General features: G+C 35.2%; 2 protein-coding genes across 2 annotated transcripts in view; one reads left to right on the top strand and one right to left on the bottom strand.

Annotated features, from left to right (window-relative positions):
• Positions 1-765: 765 nt before the first annotated feature.
• LOC110093428 (transcription factor bHLH66) lies at positions 766-4,821 on the top strand (the record flags this gene model as incomplete). The annotated part of the gene is given in 7 exon segments (XM_020818308.1): positions 766-1,539; positions 1,626-1,709; positions 1,798-1,944; positions 2,264-2,329; positions 3,296-3,361; positions 3,497-3,565; positions 4,105-4,821. Coding segments are annotated over 7 exon segments (1,380 nt in total). The 3' UTR covers positions 4,495-4,821.
• Positions 4,822-17,190: 12,369 nt separating this feature from the next.
• LOC110093400 overlaps positions 17,191-19,349 on the bottom strand; it is a 20,165-nt gene continuing 18,006 nt past the window's right edge. The window contains exon 4 of the mRNA XM_020818274.2: positions 17,191-17,809. Within this exon, the coding sequence (XP_020673933.1) occupies positions 17,480-17,809 (330 nt within the window). The 3' untranslated portion in view covers positions 17,191-17,479. The remainder of the gene's footprint in view (positions 17,810-19,349) is intronic.

Genomic DNA, 19,349 nt, shown 5'->3' with positions numbered 1-19,349 from the left:
TTTTTAACTGAGTGAGATCTCGAGCCACTTTAGTACTTTTCTACAAATTTCCTCCGTATAATTATTTCTCTTTATTCTCATGCACACCCGTTCTTGTTCATCTCTTACATAGCTTGCCCATAAGGTTTGGTGTCAGCCATGAATAAATTTGCATCCAACATGATTTATTTCTAATACTTAATTAGATGTGTTAATTATTTCATGCAAATATTATTAAATGTATTAATGTTTTTCAACTTTCATTTGCATATCATCTAAAATTTGAAGAATCTTTTCTAATTTATTATTAGAGTTCGAGGATAAAACATTCAGCTAAATTTTAATGTCATATCTAAGACTTATTCGATCTTCTTCGAAATATAAAATGTAAATCTTTTTTTATAATAAGAAACAATTAATCTTATTCGGTGCTAGCAAGCTTAAGTAAATATAGTTGAAGCTCTTTAGATTTTTCTATAAAACTATTTTTACATTTTTTTTTTTGTAAATCATTTCAAAATAGCAGTCAGAAAATAAAATCTCAACATAAATTTTGATGAGTAATTTTTAATAAAATATGTTTTCATGATAATATGACATTTTGTTGTAATACAAAGAAAATAAGTTGTTGTTGGCAAAATAGAATTGTACAAGGGCCTATACGAAAAATACTTCCCAGTTGAAACAACCAGAAGGTCCAGAATACATTGAAATTTCTCTGACATGTGTAAAATTTATAAATAGATAAAGATACGAAAAGTTCTTCACTACTTCTCCAATTCTCTTTCTCTCTCTCTCCTCTTTTCAGGCGGTTCTTCTTATCCGCCTCCTTTAGCTCAGCACCTTGCGGCCGTTTCTGCTATCATCTTTCAGAGAAAAATCTGAACGCTTCTACAATTATTTCTCCATCATCCTTTTAGCCATATTAGGAGACCTTAACGCTACTCCAAACGGCAAAACCCTAACCCTAGCCACATCGGGCTCGCCTGGCGAGCCGCCTCTATGCAACCTAGCACCAGAGAAATGCAATCAATGGGAGCTCCAATGAACGGCATGCCAGGATCATCCACGCCTTCCTCAACCGCTGCCTCAGCGTCCCATATTTCCCTTCACGAGCTCCAGAACGGTAACGGTCAGGCCCATATTCAAAACCCAAATCTGCACGGTTCCTCTTCCCAGTTCGACCCATCCGCAGCCAGTAACGATGACTTCTTCGACCAGATGTTCTCCAACATCCCTTCCTGGCCAGACCTCGGCAAGTCTCCGTGGGATCTCTCAAACTCCGCCGCCGCCGCCTCCGGCTACGACGAATCTTCTCTTCTCGCATCACGGCTCCGTCAGTACCAGATCAGCAGCGGAGATGGCGGATCTCCGGTAGGAAAGTCCATGATGCTACCGCTCAGCGCACAGCAGCAACAGCAGTTTCTCCTCTCGGCCATCGGCGGGAGGCCAACCGCCTCAGATCCCGACTCCAGTTTGCTCACCCCGCTGCCGCTCTCTCTCGCTTCCGCCGGCCATGGATCCGACTCCGACACTTCCTTCAAATCCCCTAATTCGACCGTACGTACCCCAACCACTATTTCTTACATGTTTTTTTGTTTAATCACATTAGTAGATTAATATAATTAGTTGGATTTCTTTCGCAGACAGCAGACGGGCTTTACAATGGATTCGGTAGCGGATCACTTCAACGATCACCGAACCAGCCGCAACATTTTCATCAGGCTCAGGTTTTCTTTCAAAAAATTTTTAAAGCTGAACCGATTTGCGTTACTTATATTTACTGACGCTACAAATGATTCGAAATGGTAACTGTAGGGTGCAGCAATACCTCAGCAGAGCTTCGGAGCAGTGCCGCCGGCTGCAGTTTCTACACCCGCCGGTGCTGGGGCTCCGGCCGCTCCTCGGCAGCGAGTCCGCGCACGACGCGGCCAGGCTACGGATCCACACAGCATCGCGGAGCGGGTAAGTCCTTCTAAAAATAAGAATTACAAAATTAAAAATTATAGTTAATCTCAGCCACTGCAGTTGGTGGGAGGTTGCAGATAATCGAGTGGTTATTGTGGAGGGCAAAGATTAAAGCTTCACACCACAGAAAAACTTCTAAAAAAAAAAGGAAAATTATTATTAATCGGGAAGCTGAAAACTGATTGATGTTTTCAGAAATTTATAGTTCACAGTTGCTAAGGGCTTTTGATTTTGTTTTTTACTGAAAGAATTGAGATTTTATCGTTTCGCTTTTTTGTTTAATTAATTAATTAATTTTTCGTTACGGCATGCGCAGCTTCGCAGAGAGCGGATCGCAGAAAGAATGAAGGCTCTGCAGGAACTCGTCCCCAACGCAAACAAGGTAAAATGGAAATGAAATTTCTATAAAAAATTTTTGTCGTTCAGCTCATTGCGGAAAATATTTACAATATTTAAAATTATTTTTAAAACTTTATTTCTGATGAATTAAGACTTTTTTTTTTGTTTTTGTTTTTTTGGAAATTTAGGGGCATAGCCCGTATCATTGCTTAAGTAAAATTACAAGTAAGAAAAAAGGAAACCTATGATCTTGATTCACAACAACAAAAAGTGAATTAAGACATTTAAGTTTGAACGAATTTTGAATTTTTTATCATGATTAGATTAAACTATCATAAATTGACCATTGTTTTGCCAAATACTGATAATTGTATTGAATTTGGAAGGCTAATAGTGTTACATTTTCCTTATAAGCGTCAGCTCTTGATAATTTAATTAATATTTTAGCAAATTTTGATATATTTTTTAAAATTTTTTCTGGAGTATGAGAGTTTTAACTTTCCAATTAATTTATCATAATTATTAGATACTTATATAGTTTTATTCAGGTTTTGGCAAATCGCGTTAATTTATTAGAATTTTTGTTAATTTTTTTATTGGTTAAAAATTAAGCTTTTAAATTAGTTTACCATAGGTAAGAAGCATTATCCTTCTTTAAAACAGCTAATTTATAGCTATTTACACACTATTTTCAAATCGATATTCTTCTGTTTTTTTTTTTAATTGCGACGGCAAATTCTTAATAATGATTTTTTGTTATTACTCTTGTGATTAAATAATGATTTACCTGCGGTTCTCCGCCGACATCCGGCTTGGGCGAAGCGCCGCCTGCGAAGGCCGAGAACAGAAAGGCCGGCCGCATTCCCTGAGTTGCTTGTGCTGCCGGCGTAGCATACCATGTCCTACATAGTAGACTCTAGAGGATGCTCTTTTTCCAACTGGCCCCTTTATTTCTAGTATTTGCAATTTAACTCCAAATGATTTAAAAATTGGGGCTTTGGAATCACAGACGGACAAGGCTTCCATGCTGGATGAGATTATCGACTACGTGAAATTCCTACAGCTTCAAGTCAAGGTAAGCACTTTAATCTCTCCTCCCAATAAATTCAATTAGAATTATTTAAATCCAATTAATTAAAACGTGTATTAAGGAGTTAATCATTTCGTGGGAGGCTGGAGAGATGATGTAGGTTCTCTGCACTTCTTGCAGGTACTCAGCATGAGCCGCTTGGGAGGCGCCGCCGCCGTTGCCCCTCTCGTCGCCGACATCTCCTCAGAGGTGCATCATAATCCCTTCCTTTAGATATTCTATTAAGATTATTGCTATTATCAGTACGATTGCTAATATGCATTTGATGAATTTTTTTAATCTTATAAGCTAAAAACTCTAATCTCATGATTTCTAGTCCCTTATTATTTAGTTCTTAATATCAAGTAAGTTATAGTTATGTTGGTGTGTCTAATGATAATTATTCATGCATATGTTATTTCTTTTCTTAATATTCAAAATACCTATTTAATTTCAAAAGGACACGCATATCTAATGCGTATTGGAAGCGTATATGTGTATCGGTGTATCGGATACAGCACGCCTTTATAAATATATAGGTGCATCGATGCAACATAGAAAAACAATTAAGATAATCAAATGTAATTTTATGTTTTGAAGATTTGAAAGATTTCAATGACATGTTAGTAAAAAGAGGAATTTGTGGGATGGCAGGGACAGGCGTGCTGCCAGGTGAAGTACCCAAAAAACCCTGGCTTTATGTTTTATTAACTTCTTTTTAAAATTTCCGTTTTTCATGTTTTTATTAGGGTGGGGCAGCGGTGGGGAGGGGATCGCCGGCGGCGAACGAAAACATGTCGGCGACCGAGCACCAGGTGGCTAAACTGATGGAGGAGGACATGGGTTCGGCCATGCAATATCTCCAAGGAAAGGGCCTCTGCCTGATGCCCATCTCCCTCGCGTCCGCCATCTCCACCGCCTCATGCCGCGGCCCAACCTCCAGCCTCCTCGCCGGCTCCGGTGCCTGCGCCATCAACAATCTGGCCGCTCTCATCCCCGGTATTCCGGTGGGAGGGGACGCACCGTCGTCGCCTAGTCTGTCGGTACTCACGGTGCAGTCCGCCGTGGCCGGCGGCTGTGAGACCGACCTCTCACGGTCCTCCGGCAAGGACGGCGCCGCCTCTGTATCCAAGCCATAAAGATGGAAGATGACGAAATTGAAGAAAAAGGCGTCAAAGTTAAAGTCTAAGGGAAATAATGTCGTCTTTGGGCAGTTCTTTTTTGGATTGACGCCCGTATTTGCTTAGACTTTGGCAGCTTGCCCCCACCACCACTATCACCATCATCATCACTTCCTTCTTTTTTCATCTTTTCCTTTTCTATGAACACTATTAACTATTTAGTATATATACATATATATATTTTCAATTCCAGTCAACTTTCTATTCTGTATTCTGTATCGCTTCTACCTGTTCTTCTAACTTTTGGATTAAATATTAGCAAGTCGTAGCATATCTTTTTATCAACTCGCAGACTCTTTAGATTATCAAGTTTCTTTATAAAACATTAGAGATTGTGGTGCCTCTTTGGAGGATGAGTTATTATGTGCGGATACCGAACGTCATTCAGAGTCTATTGAAGATGTGTCATATCACCTCATGCTCAGTACCACGGCTCAGTTGCTCGTTACCGAGCTTGGCACTGCTACTGCTCGGTATCAAACTCAGTATTGTATTGTATGACGCAGTTGCACCTGATTCATCTCTGAATGATAAACTGTGTTCGATGTCCGCATTTAGGATAATAGTAGGCAAAGTATGGAAATGAGATCACGCCTCATAATAATATATTTAAAGTGCTTTTTATACTGGCTTTAGCTGCTATAAGTCTGATCAGCATTCCATGGTTTGTGATTATATTATAGGACATTGCATACATTCTAATTAAATTTTGATTATTTATAAACCTATGATTAATATTTTTTTCTTAATAATCAAATTCTTATGAGGGATTTGGTTTTGTGCGGGCAACTAAGGGCAAGATGTTGCTGTCTCTCCTTGGCTGTCGTTATGCGGATACCAGCGATTCGAGCGAGCCAGACAAGTTGTCCGTTGTAGTTGTTGTTGAATATGTTGCCGCGACAGCTTTGTCACGTTATCTCTGTTTGGGTATTTGCTGTTGGGATAAATTTCTGATTGGATAAATGGAAGATCGATGAGGGTAAATTGTTTTTCAACCAACAAGTTAGGGGCTAACTATTTATTTTGCAAGTAAAATTTACTCCTTTTTAATATGAGATTTAGGTTTTATTTGGGATAATTTTCATGGTGCTTTCTAAAACAAAGTATTAGTTAAAAAAAATTTTGAATTAAAAAAATTTGTACTAAAAAATTATTTTTGAAAACAATAAAGAAATTCTCACAAATGAAGCTTTAGTTCATTTAAGCTCTCATTTTCTCCTAGAAGTTTGTCATCTAACGACATCTCCAACCTAAAATCTCATTTTTCACTCCAAAATACCGTGAAACTACAAAGTGAACGAAGCCTTAGGCTTTATTTGGGATAATTTTCTTGGTGCTTTCTAAAACAATGTATTAGTTAAAAAAAATTTTGTACTAAAAAATCATTTTTGAAAACAATAAAGAAATTCTCACAAATGAAGCTTTAGTTCATTTAAGCTCTCATTTTCTCCTAGAAGTTTGTCATCTAACGGCATCTCCAACCTAAAATCTCATTTTTCACTCCAAAATGCCGTGAAACTACAAAGTGCCACGATTCATCTCCAATGGAACTCCACTTTTCACACTTTTGCAAGTAATGGTCGTCTCTTTTTTCCCGCGCCAAGTTCGGTAGAGAGCTAAAAATGATCGAGATGAATAGTGCAACGCCAATATTGGCGTCCCACTGTTCACCCGCAGCCAAATAGGGGGGAATTTGCGATTCCACTGGAGTTGGCCAGGGATGCCATTCAAGCACTTGGAGTTCGGTTGTAAATGCCCTAAGAAGCTTGTAAGAAGCTATTCCTTATAGAGGGCTCTACATTGATGGTCACTCCCTCCTCTTTCATTATATAATATGATTTTAATCAATGTTATTTAAGTAGCAATTTTATTTAAATAAAATTAAAGTAATTTTGTTGATCTTTTTTTATATATTAACTTTATAATTTAGGCATAATTGATAAATCAAATTAAAATCTCCAAGATTTTGAAAATGGAATGATATCTCATATATAAAAATAAAATCATTCTTTCTCTAATTGCCTTTGTCATATGTGGGATGCCATTCACTCACCAACTTTATCTTAATATGTCCTTGAAACGTATATTGAAGTTGAGGAAATATTAATTATAATGATCAAACTCATATTATGCAAGATATTTGTGACGACTTTCTTACTGCTTCTCAAAGTTGCTTGTGATAAAAATTTGATTTTGAGATCAATATGAAAGTTGTACCAAAAAAGCCTAAGGATTCTTTTGTGACAATTTTTTTATTAGAACTCATGCTATTTCAACTCTTAAAATCAAAGAATATATTGCTTAAATTAGAGCTTGTTTATAAATCAATGTAATAAATTGGAACAAAAAAAGCTCCAAAATTATTTCATCTATGGAGAGGATAAATCCAACATATGTTCCTTAAAGTATTTTGTAAGGTTGTAAAGATTATTAACCTTTTCTAATTAGGCCAAATTCGATTTTGGCGACTTTCTAAGCAAGGGTCAATATTAATAAACACGTATTCATTTTGATACGAATTTTATTACTAGACTAAGGCCATCATCTCACTCCAATCATGATCAATAAAGTCAAAAACAAGATTTAAATGCAATATATCAAAGATCTATGATGATGTCGTGTCATCTTAATTAGTATCTGAGACTAATTAAGTGGTATCACATAATCACAATAATCAAAGTCGTTTAATTTTTTTAGTTAGTCCTTAAACCAAACTCTCACACTTTAACATTTAAATAAAATTTTTTAGTTATCAAGCGACATTGGTGGAAATCCAACGGTGGAGGTCGGTCGGTGATAGTTTGATGGCGTAGGTCCGGTAATAGTGGCATAACAATGATGATTAGACGACGATGATCAACTAATGGAGTTCGGGCAACATTGATGATTCTATGACAGAGGTGAAGTTGCAATGATTCAACTATAATAGCTTGATGGTGGTTATCAAATGATGGTGTTTTATGGAGGTGGGTTGGGAGGCGGTAACCCAACAATGATGATCAAGCCACGATGGTGGTCCGATAGCAGTGGTCGGGCAAAGATAATCCGATGACAATGCTTTGGTAGAGCTATAGAATTCTCTAAATATTTGAGCTTTCTCAGAGATAATCTGCATTAAGATTTGTGCTGAACTTCTTGGTCTCGGATGTCAAATCGTGGGTTCGAAAGATGGTACATCCTGACAACATGTGACTTAAAGAAGAAATATGATCACCTGTTTTTTACTCACAAAAGAAGAGTACATACAAGTGATATAATCAAAACACACATCAGAGTAAACAACGAAAGAAAAACTAAATATTTGTTTCATTAATATGAAGTCAAATAATAGTACATCAACACAATAGTACAATTACAAATATACGAAGTCTAAAATGAACAAAAATAGAAAGGAAAATACCCAATTCTTAAAAGCAAATATATCATATAATAATATGCTATAGTAGGGCTGCAAATGAACCGAATCGAGGCGAGTATGCGAGTGTTCATGTTTGAGTTCATTTATTAGTAGCTTGTTCAAGTTTGCTTCGTGTTTGATTCGAGCTTTATTATTAGCGCTCATGTTTAGTTCATGTTCGATTTGTTTAGTGCTTATCAAGCTTTAAACAAATGAGCATTAACGAGCTATGCTCGTGAACATTTAGCGAATTTTTTTAAACTATCAAACAAGCACATTTATGAACATATCTAATGAGTATTCTTGATCAAACAAATGAGCAAGTTCATGAATATATATAACAAGTGTTTTCAATCTACCAAATGAGCTTGTTCACGAACAAATGATGTATGATTCATCTTATATTTGTTCATGAACAATTTGTTCACGAATCAAGCTTTTATCGAGCTTAATGTCGAGCATGTTTACGAGCTTCAAATGATGATGTTCGCGAACATAAATGAGCCAAATACATTAGTGTTCAAATTTATTTATTTAAGGATCAATTATTTAAAATATTGTTCAAGTTTATTTGTTTATATATGTAATTATGAATAATTCGAAAATTTTTTTCTCTCTTTAAATTTAAAATAATTAGTTTGTCCCCCGTCTATTTTAAATCCTGATTGAGCAGTAATTGCATGCATGTTCTCACCTCATCTACAGTATTTTCCAGCAATACTATTGAAGGGGGCTTACATAGCTTAGAAGAATGGCCTCGTCGTGTGGATATAGATAGATTTAAAGATGTGCAGGGAGCATTAAAAGGAGCAGAGAGGAGAGAAAGCACTGTATTTTTCATTATTTTTTTTTCTTCATCGCTTTCTCTGTTCGTTCATAGAATCAAGCCATGTTGTTCAGATTATTATGCTCATAATTGAATAAAGAATAAAAAATAATAGTTTCCTGATAGGACGAGTAATCTTCATTAATGAAAGGAATTGAAATGCCTAATAAAGAATTTGAGGAGTTATTGCAAAATGAAAGTGGACTTGCAGGGGCGGAATCAACTTCTTTTTTTAGGGTGGGTAAACATAGATACGGTGATGTGCATGCAGCAGAGGTGGCGGTGGCATTGTGCTCAAGCAAACTTCACAGGCGGCATCGACATTCAGTGTAGGCATAGGCGAAGTTGTGGCACCGTGCAAGCAATATGCATAGCTCTGTCGCAAGGGAACAATTATTAGGTAAGGTAACCTAACGTAGCTCTACGTTCGGAAGCCAATAACATGTAACCACGTGCTCTTACTCTTTACCGCGCGGCCCGACGACTTGACCCGGACCGGAACCTAGGATTGCTATGTTCGCATATTGCTAGGTATTGCTAGGTATTGCTTGACAATAACGAGAAATACAGCTCTGTGAAGACCAATATCGAGCAATACTGAGCAATACCTAGAAAAACTCGGTATTGCTCGGTATTGGTCTTCACAAAGCGGTATTGCTAGGTATTGTTAGGTATTGCTCGTATTGCTAGGTATTGCTTAGCAATAACAAGAAATACCACTATGTGAAGACTAATACCAAGCAATACCTAGGAAAACTCGGTATTGCTCGGTATTTGTCTTCACATAATGGTATTTCTCATCATTGCCGAGCAAAATAGACTAATACCTAGCAATACCGAGCAATATCTAGCAATACCGGGTCATCATGGATTTAAAATACGCACATGCGACATACCCACTATTCGCCGGGTCGGGTCCGTGGTATTGTGCCTGCTACGTGGCGCTATATCAGTGGTGACTGAACGCAGAGCTACGTCAAGTCACCGGACCAAATAAAAGTTCGTCGCAAGGGCATTTGCACAAGTAAACAAGAGAAATAAAGAGAAAGGGATGCTCAACAGCTGTATTCGTGAACTGGAGGAAAAATGGGAAGTTAACTCTTTGTTAGGAAAAAAAGCAATGTTTTAAAAACCAGATTAGTCCAATCGGTTCAACCAATTGAATAGTTAATCGGTTTGCCACCCGGTCCGAAATTTTGTAAAAGTAACCAGTGAACCGGTGCTAGTTTTCAAAAACTGATTCATCTAATATTTTATTAAACAAATTATTTAATAAATTTAATATTAAATATTTTACTTAATAAATAAATTTAAAATTTATATATTTAGTTTAAACTAAATAAAAAGAAGTGCCCTTTATCATTTGTACACGTGGACTAACATCAATTGGCCTCTTAGAAAAAGAGAGTGCAACAAAGCTATAAAGGAAAAAACCAGTGCTCATTTTTTATATAGTGTATATAGGACTAAAGATAAAGAGAGTTCTCACTTTTCAAGTCACAATATCACATACACTATTATATCAATACAAATAATATTTAATTTTTATCTATTTTTTCATTTTATTAATTATCCAATATAATTTTTTAAAACTTTTATCTATATTTTAATATTAAATAAATATAACATGAATTTTACATATATTATTTTATAATGTAATATTTTGCTATACTTTTCATAAGGTTATAAATTATATTCTAAACACTATAAAATAAATTAGACTAATATTTATTATTAAATTTAAATAAATTAGTAGATTGTTAATACAATTATATATTAAATATGAATTATATTATTTATAAAATGTGATTATAAACCTCCAACTCATTTTAATTTGAATATTTGATATGTATGATAGAATAAATTTGTGTTTAAGCTTAAGATTAGATCATAATATTATTATATTAATTTTATTAATTTTTAATAATAATATTATTAAATGTTTGATCAATTTTACAGATAAGCTTACACTGAATTAGTGAGTTATATATTTCATTGGTAATAATAAACCAGTTTAGTTCACTCATAACTCGCTATGTCTGGAAGTTGTTCAGCATCATGAGTCCTGATTGATGTTTTCGCTCTCTTCTTCAGTACTTCCTTAGTATAAATCTTTAGCTTGACTTACTATAATAATTACTAGCTACAATAGGACAATCTTTATATTTTTTTCTTTTAATTTTTTATATAAATATCGATAATTTTATCTCTTGCTGATAAATAATGGGTCATTGGTCGTGTGTAAAGAGACATGAATATATTAAATTCAATGAGGTTGAATTATGTGACACATCTCTTTAATATCATAATCATATGTTTGCTTATTATATTTAGACTTTATTTTGGATAATTTTTTTACTGCTTCTTAAAATAATTTTTAATTTTTGTTTTAAAAAACAGCTTCATTAAGACATTTTCTTATTACTTTCTAAAAAAAAAAATTTGTACTATAAAATTACTTTAAGAAGTAGTAATAAAACTGTCCCAAACGAAATCTTAGTGTGTTAAAATTATCAATTTTTATCATATATCCCGCGCATTTTATTATTTGTTTTAAATTCGTCATATGCTCAGCATCTCATATATATTTTTTTAAATTAGTATTTAATGAACTATTTATCAACTATAGACAAATGGCTTTTTATTAACCCTTCATGATAAAAAAAAAAGTCTTTTTTTTTCTCTAGAGTAATTGATCGGAATCGCAGCGCCGGCCGTGGCCGGCAGCCATTAATATTTGTGTTTCTTTGGAAAATAGGTGTAGTAATGACATGTATGAGAACGTGGAAACTGATGTTCTTATCATTTCGGCATGATTACTACATTCATTTAAATGCAGTCACAGTGTTTGTTGAAATGTCTAATTGATGATAAGGCTATATATATACAACAAGAACTTGATTTCTTGCAGCTTATCGACTGATTTGGCTGTGATAATGGAGAGAAATCTTAAGGAGCATTGGCTCTTCTTTCGTGGGGAGAGGAAAGTAAATTCAAATTTTGTATAGTATAGTTAGAGTACTGTGAAAGAGAGAGGCGAGATATTTAAGATGATATTGCACTCGTTATCAAAGTGATGAGGAGTCAATATAAATATTCATTGTTCAAATGCTTGAGCATATATAAATGTACATGTATTTCTTTAAGCATTGGTGTTTGTTAAAGCATCATTATCTCATTAGGTTGACTAATATCCTTATCCTAAGAGTAATTATGACTCAATATTTTAGGAAAGATTCTCTGTAATATTCCTATTTGATAAGATAAAGATTAGACGAGCAAAATTGCATCATATTAGCCTTAACTTGCTTGATATCCCAAGATGCACGTAGCAATTGAAAAATTATTGTTATTGGGATTTTGGATAACATGTGGGAACATGTCTTAATTCATGTCCCATTTATTGGATTGGTTTTGTCCATTCCATCCTCAATTGGCATGTATGCATCATGAAGATATATCATCTAGGATTTTGTGTAGTTATGTTTGGAGGCTTCCATAATATGTCCTTTTAGCTTAAGGCTTTGTGTAAGATTGAAGCAACAAAACATAATCTTGTGAGTAAAGTTTTGTTTGAGACATGTTTTTTATCACTTTCCGAAACAATTTTTTAGTACAAAATTTTTTAAATTAGAGATTTTTGTTCTAAAAAGCTACTACATAAAGCAGTAAGAAAGCTGTCTCAAATGAAGCTTAAGTTTTTTGAAGTGTAGATTTGTCGTTTCGCTTTGAAGACGAAAGTTTTAGGATAACAACATTATCGAACAACGACAAGGAGTGTTTTGAAAAATCAGAATTATAATGAGATGTAATCATCTTGTATGTCAAATTATATGAGCTTCTTCTTTGTTTTAAGCCTAGGAGTATTTGAGCTATGAAAAAAGCGGTGAGTTTTAATATCCTTCATTGTGGATACCGCATTCGTGGTTTTCTTTGGCATGAATTAGGGGTGCCAATTTCGGGTCATGATTCGGGTTCAGGTCGAATTTGGAATTGACTTGGCACTCTTCGGGTCTACCTGAACCTAACCGGTTTTTGTAAACGGGTCAGTTTTTCAAACCTGAACCCAACTCGCTTCTAGTTTGGGTTAACCCGACATGACCCGTGGACATGGATACGCATTCTCGGGTTTCCGGTTCAACCCAAACCCGACCTAATTTTTAAAATGGGTCTAAAATCCTAACCCGAACCTGACACGGTTCTGGTTCGGATCAGCATGAACCTGAAATTTTTGTGTTATGTTCAAATCGAGTGTTCGGGTCATGTCAGATATTGACACCGCTAGCATGAAAAGACTATTTCTTAGTTTTTGGATGAATAGAGTATTGACTGGTTACTTTTTTGTTTTTTTATCCTTGTCATACGAAAATCTCTAGCATCATTGATTAAGGAGGGTGGGAAGACATAATAATTGCAAAAGGTTTGGCTTCTGTTATATGAAAATTCTAGCAACATATTAATTGAAGCAGTTTGTTGCCCAACACCATTAAAGTTAGGTTCATATATCTAATTTATCATTTATTAACATCAATAAATTTTAGATCATTTATAGATGCAAAATTATTGTCTTGAGTGTCAGTCTACTGATCTAAGAATACATTTATATAATAAGTAACAGAGCACTGACCCACCTAACAAGTCCAATTAACCTAAACCAAGAAAATATCAGGCTTGGACAATATATGTTTTGATCACATTCAATATAGTATCACTAGTTTAGATCTGATTCTTTTATTTCATTTGGTTGGTCTTTGTCTTTGGATGGTCATCTTCTATAGAAAAAGATATAAGAGAATAACTTTATGTTGAATCAGCACTCTCTTGAATGGTAGATCTCAACCAAATAATATACATTATGTTCAGAAGATATACTTTTTGCTGTACAGATTAAGCTAAGCCACATATTAATGCATTTGTTTGATTAAGAATCAAAGCTATATTCTTTTTGTCAAAGTAGGGAATTTTTGCTGCATTATTTTAGTTTTCTATGTGAACAAAGTGACAACTTTTTTTGAGTAAGGACAGAGGTTGACAAAGCTATAATCAGCTTTATCAAAAGCTACTGTACTGCTCAAATTATGTAGTTATCCATAGCTCTGTCTTGGATCAATCACATCTCATCTTTCTTTCTTTCCTTTTGCTTTTTCTTTTTACTTGGGGCCCATAACCCAGCCTAGCTCTTGCAGTCTTCAGACCAAAGAATTCATTTTTTCTATGGTAGATTTACTAGCTTGATACTTGAAAGACTTTTATTTCCACTTAGATAAGCTGGAAACTCTAATGAAAATTTTGATATAGGAATATTACAACAACAAAATAATTAGGATGAGTTTTAATGTCTTCAAATATACTTTGAGATGAGTGTAATATTAGATCTCAAAGCGTCCTCAAGGCTTTAATTTTTGCTCTAATTAAAAATTTGATCAAATTATTCAGATGAGATTTTTTTTAATCTCCAATGATCTAATAGAAAGCATCACTTATAGGATTTTTCAGAATATAGCAAACATCTAATTGGAAGGAGAAGATTAGTGAAAAGTCAACATCTCAAATGTTAAACTTTTTTTTCTTAATCAAGTGCTAAATTATTCTTATTAAGGTTAACTTCTGATTTGTATGTTTTTTGGCATTTTGCTGCTTTTTTTGTTGGTTTTCCCTTTCCTTCTTTTTTGAGTGGGTGAGTGGTGGACGGTTAGGAAGTAGGAACAATGTCATTGGCATTTTTTATACTACAATTAGACTTTATCAAAGAAGAAGATAATGTTTTTCATTTAATTATTTTTTACATTGTTTATTAGAACAACTAATAGTCTTTTTTTGTCTAAATTTAATATATTGTATTCATTCCAACAAGTAAATTGCTATAAGATTAAAATAAAGATAAAGGCTAAGATCATCTAGGAAAAGAAGGCTTAGAGGATTCAAATTTTGAAGTCCTAAGTTTCAACCTTTGTATTGGAAGGGAAAACTTAAGCCTTTTGTTTAAAATTTTCAAAAACTATGCCTCTAAAAGTCAGAGCAAGAAGGAAGCAAAGCTACAAATGCTGCCAAAGTTTGGAATTGCTATCAACCATGAGAGGGCAAAGAAAACCTTTGAATGATTTAGGGATTGAGTAAACTACAAACCTTAATACAAAGGAAGAAAGCCTTCACATGTGTGTGACATATGACAAACAAAAGAGACCCTGCAAACTTCAACTATCAAACTTATTATCCTTATTCGAACAATTTGATTCAGTTTTATAAATCTTCATTTTACATTTGGTGTTAGGTGCTAGAAGATTTGTGGCAGTATAGTGTTTTATATATTAACTTTATACAAAGGTCCGACATGCACAAATAAAATTTGAAAGAAATATCAAATTTTTTTTATGTAGAAAATTCAAAAAGAGAAAAAAATCATAGGATATGATGTAATGTTAATGGTGCAATATATAATGATGAATAAAAGAATCTGCTCTTTTCTACAACTAAAGAAAATTGGGATTATACAATTATGAATAATTGTCTGATTCTCATTATAGAGATCACAAAGCTCAAATGCCCACATATAGACAATTGAAGTCCAATAGTAGAGTTAGATGTTAGTAGTTAGGAGACAACACAGTCAGATGACAAAAGTCAAGCAATAGTGATGTTGATTGCTAATGGTTGTCGACTGCGACGATCCAGGGGAAATGTAATAGAGTTCTTTAGCTCTATCAGCTCTTGAACTCCTCTCACATAGAAAATGAGATCTTATTTATAGTTTTTTGAGAGATGTACTTTATTAAACTTGACTAGAATCCAAAACACTCCATTAAACGGTCTATATTGATTTCTTTGATCATAGATGATTTCTTTAATATATGTGTATCTTAATGACCTCATAATTGAATAATCTTTAGATTCGTTGAATTCATCGTATCTAGCCGTTCAAATTGACTATAAAACATACAGTGGGAAAAATTATTCTGTCAGGACAACGTAACGAGCATACTGAACCGCTGAATGGTACCGCCGTCGGTACCGAGTGCTCAGTGATGTGGCGCTTTTTTATTTGTCTCTGGACACGTTCAGTATCCGGACACAATAATCTCTCGAATTTGGAGACTTCTTAGTGATTTAAATCATTTAATTAATATGGTGATACTTTCGAATATGCTTCAAGTGCTTGAGTTGTGTTCTTAGAATGAGTTTATCTTGTCAAGAAGTTTAGTTCAACAATAAACTTGTTGAAATCAAAGTTCGGATGATCGTAAATTTAATTCCGAAAACTTTTCAATTCAAATATTGACTTAAGATTGATGCCATTCAAGTAAATTTTCTAAATTTGTATTAATTCTCGCTAAATATTGCATGGATTTAAACTTATTTTGCACAGATCTTTTGTCACATTGTTTGTACTAAATGTTGAAGTTTTGTGATACTTATCACGATTGTTAATTCTTTCATTACATGCATGACTGTTTGCTTCCACAAATCCAACTCTATAAGGTGCAAGCTAAGAGTTTCAGAGTCCATTTATTGTTGCAGCACAACCATTTAGCTACTTTTTTTTTCAGATTTTTTTTTTTATGAAAAGAAATTTTTTTACAGACTTTTTCGATAAGAATATTAAAAAGATCATACCCATTACTATAAAAGAATTTAATTTCCCCAACACTCTACAACTCTACAGTTGTTTTAACAAATAGTTGCACCTGCCTGCCTCTAAAGAACACTTGCAGGGTATTCTATTTAAAGGGTCATCTTTTGTAATTTTAACTAAAGCAGTGTAAAAAAATTCATGTGGTTGGATGCAGGAGGATTATTATCTGAATCACCCAGGGCGGAACCAATCTTAATTTTCTGGGAGGCAAACTTATAAGTAAATGTGTAGAGTTTTTTTTTTTTTTATAAATATATTTACAACCAAAATTTATTTCGGGGGCGCTGCCCCTCAACCCCTATTTGTTCATATTCTTAATCGTTGTATGCTTTGGAGATAAGCGCCCCCTTGCGGAGTTCGATATAAGTTGTTGATAACAAATTTTGGTTGTAAAGATGTTTTTAGATTTTCTTTACTATTTTTTTTGTATTTGGTTCATCGTTCCCTAACAATAACATCTCTACATAATGTGTTTAATTATGTTGGGGCAATTCCTTAAAGAGTAAAGACCATAGTATTTTAAAACTTTTAGGGGGGGCAATTGCCTAAAAACCTTTGTTATAAAGACTAAAAAATAGATGGAGGGGGGCAAATTAATTAAAGAATCATATCATAATTTTTTTTTTAGGGGGTTTAATTGCCCCCGGGCTTATAGTGGATCTGCCCCTGGAATCACCTATAATCACTATGACCTTATGACTACCTTATAGTCATTTTGTTTTCATTCTTTTACAAAAATTCCAAATGAAAAAAAATTGAATGTTAATGCTAGATTGACAACCAATTGTAAAACTAACGATAGGCACTGAAAAGATCAAATTTTTATAAAACAATCACAAATTACAGCACCCGGAAATGTATAGCCAAAAAAATAATAAATAAATGTCTCAGCTTTAAACATACAAATAAATGCCGGATTAAAAAAGAGAGCTTGGAACATCTTATGAAAACATACCTCAGGACACAATGATGCAAGGTGAAGTAGACAAAAGAAACATTTTGCATGAGCAGTGAATGCCCTGAACTCTGTATTTGACAGCCTTCAACGATCTTCCAACTGCAATTAATTGCTATAATCCAATCTACTCTCTTAGATGCATGTTCTAAGTGACGATGCAGATTCTACTGCATCTCTCTTGGAACTGCAAATGAAGCTTGTCTTCTCTATGCTCTGAGACCAACCTTGCAATGTCTCTCCCCACCAGCAGATCTCTGTGTCTTTCTCATGGAACTTCCTCTCCCTGCATTTGATATCAGTCTCAAGTTCTTCTATCCATTCCTGTTTTCTTGCTTCAAGTAGCTCATAGAGCCTTCTCTCTAGCTCGCGAGGGCAAACCCCGCAATGTTTGTTGGATTCTGCTTCTTTAGGACGGTTAACTTTATGAGTTCCATTCAAGTTCTCACAGCTTTGACTTCCTGCCTGTAATGATCATCAATTGAAACGACCATGCAAAGCACATTACAGAATTCTTGTTGTTGCGTCCTAGAGTATTCACGGCGGTAGAGAAATATATAGTTTAATATCTTAGCATTATACGAAGATCCAGCACACAAGCAGATAAAAGAGAGAGTGGCGTTCATAAGAGACACCAGAATTTTTACGTGGAAACCCCTGAAAATGGGAAAAAACCACGGGGCATAGCTCAGTTTGAATGAATCCACTACTATTTGTAGTTGATTACAAATGAGGCCCTTCCTTGGGAGAAGGCCTTGGCTTAATGGTACAAATGTACATCATATAGAGCGCATTACATGGTGGGTGTTACAATAATCAACATAGATACGTTTGTTTGATTTGAAGGGTCATAGTCGGCAGGAGACATGGGTCCGAAAGACCGTAGTTTGCAGGAGACCGGGGTGAGAAAGATCGTTGTCTGGCGAAGTAGGTCGGAAGGACCGTAATATGCAGAAGACTGAGGTCAGAAAGACTGTTGTATGATGATGTATGTCGTAAGGACCATAGTAGGCGATGGAGGTCGGAAGAACCATAGGCGGCAGGAGACAGCGGTCAGAAAAATCATTATTTGGCGATGTAGGTCGGAAGGACAGTAGTAGGCGACGGAGGTCGGAAGGACCATAGGCGACAGGAGATGGGGGTCAGAAAGACCATTGTCTGGCAATGTAAGTCGGAAGGACCATAGTAGGCGACGGATGTCAGAAGGAGCGTAGTCGGCAGGAGACAGGGGTCCGAAAGACTGTAGTTGGCAGGAGACTGGGGTCAGAAAGATCATTGTAGGAGGGCGGTACTCTGGTAGAACTTTGGGTATCAGGTGGTGGCCTAATAGAAGTTCGGGCCTCAGGTGGTGGTCCGGCAGAAGTCCGGGCCACAGGTGGTGGTCCAGTAGAAGTTCGGGCAACAGGTGGTGGTCCGGTGGAAGTTTGAGCCTCAGGTGGTAGTCCGGCGGAAGTCCGGGCCTCAGGTGGTGGTCCGGCAGAGCAACGACGTCAGGCGGTGGTTTGACGAAGCTCAGGGCCTCAAGTGGTACTTCAGCGGAGCAACGAAGTCAAGCGGTGGTTCGACATTAATTTAATCTCTAGCCTTTACGCATCTTTCTGCTCTACACCTATCCTTCTCTTAGCCTTACTACAAATCGATGATTGCGCAACACTTGAAATAAAAAGCATACCCAATCTAATATTAATTGTCATATTCAGCTTAAAATTATGTGATAATCTTTTTAAGAGAAAAAGGCTTAGCAGACTGCCAATTCTAAATCCATGTGACTTGGTTGGTGAAGATTAAGCTAAAAAGCTTAGTTGAACAAGATTCAAGTTCAACTAATAATTTTGGTCGACTGTGAGTTAGAGGGGTAATCTTATATGTGAGTGGGATGTTAAACATATGGAACAAAAATTTCTTCCGCATTAAATTTTCACAAGATTTGATTGATATCTCTTTTGGTGCAAATTTTTAATTGATCTATTTTTGTTAGCTTGGAAAGAATATATATTCCATTTTT

This window comes from Dendrobium catenatum, unplaced genomic scaffold (genome assembly GCF_001605985.2).
Source record: "Dendrobium catenatum unplaced genomic scaffold, ASM160598v2 fragScaff_scaffold_1038, whole genome shotgun sequence".
Lineage (NCBI taxonomy): Eukaryota > Viridiplantae > Streptophyta > Magnoliopsida > Asparagales > Orchidaceae > Dendrobium > Dendrobium catenatum.
The sequence above is the reverse complement of the archived record's forward strand: the minus strand, read 5'-3'. Positions and strand labels throughout refer to the sequence as shown.